General features: G+C 59.4%; 1 protein-coding gene across 1 annotated transcript in view; it reads left to right on the top strand.

The window, feature by feature from the left end:
• EMH_0042720 (uncharacterized protein) overlaps positions 1–633 on the top strand; it is a gene marked incomplete at both ends in the record, with an annotated part of 3,135 nt that overhangs the window by 1,008 nt on the left and 1,494 nt on the right. The window contains one exon of the mRNA XM_013495769.1: positions 29–627. Within this exon, the coding sequence (XP_013351223.1) occupies positions 29–627 (599 nt within the window). The remainder of the gene's footprint in view (positions 1–28; positions 628–633) is intronic.

Raw genomic sequence — 633 nt, 5'->3', positions numbered from 1 at the left:
ATACACCCCACGCTGGCTGCGCTTGTAGGCCTACAGACACACCAGCAGTATTACCCTCACCAGCAGCAGCTGCTGCTGCAGCAGCAGCAGCAGCAGCAGCAGCAGGTTGAAGGCCGCCTCCGGGTGTGCAGCAAAAGCTTTATCTTAGACCCCCACATGCCAGCAGCAGATATCCTCAAGCTGCTGCTGCGTCGCATTGTGTTTATAGCGCAGCTCCCAAGCAGCAGCAGCAGCAGCAGCAGCAGCAGCAGCTGGGGCTGGCACGGCCACCCGGGTTTTGCTGCATCACCATCAGCAGCAGCAGCAGCAGCAGCAGCAGCAGGCGAGCTGAAGCTGCTGCTTGGCGTTGCTGACTTTATGCGCGTCTCCCTGACGGTCATCGATGGAAAGACCCGCTGCGTTTCTCCCTTTACTCAGGAGGTTGCAGCAGCAGCACCAGCAGCAGCAGCAGCAGCAGCAGCAACAGCAGCAGCAGCAGCACAACCCTCTCCTTTCTTCTCTACCTTCCAACAGCAGCAGCAGCAGCAACGAGGCTCTTCAGAGTCTGCCCGCGACTCCGCCCGCGTATTTTGCTTCGTTTTGACTATCAATGCAGCAGCAGCAGCTGCTGCTGCTGCTGCAGCACCTGTGGGA

The sequence above is a fragment of the Eimeria mitis genome, genomic scaffold (assembly GCF_000499745.2).
Source record: "Eimeria mitis Houghton genomic scaffold, Emh_scaff1742, whole genome shotgun sequence".
Lineage (NCBI taxonomy): Eukaryota > Apicomplexa > Conoidasida > Eucoccidiorida > Eimeriidae > Eimeria > Eimeria mitis.
This window is presented reverse-complemented; position numbering and strand designations above follow the sequence as displayed.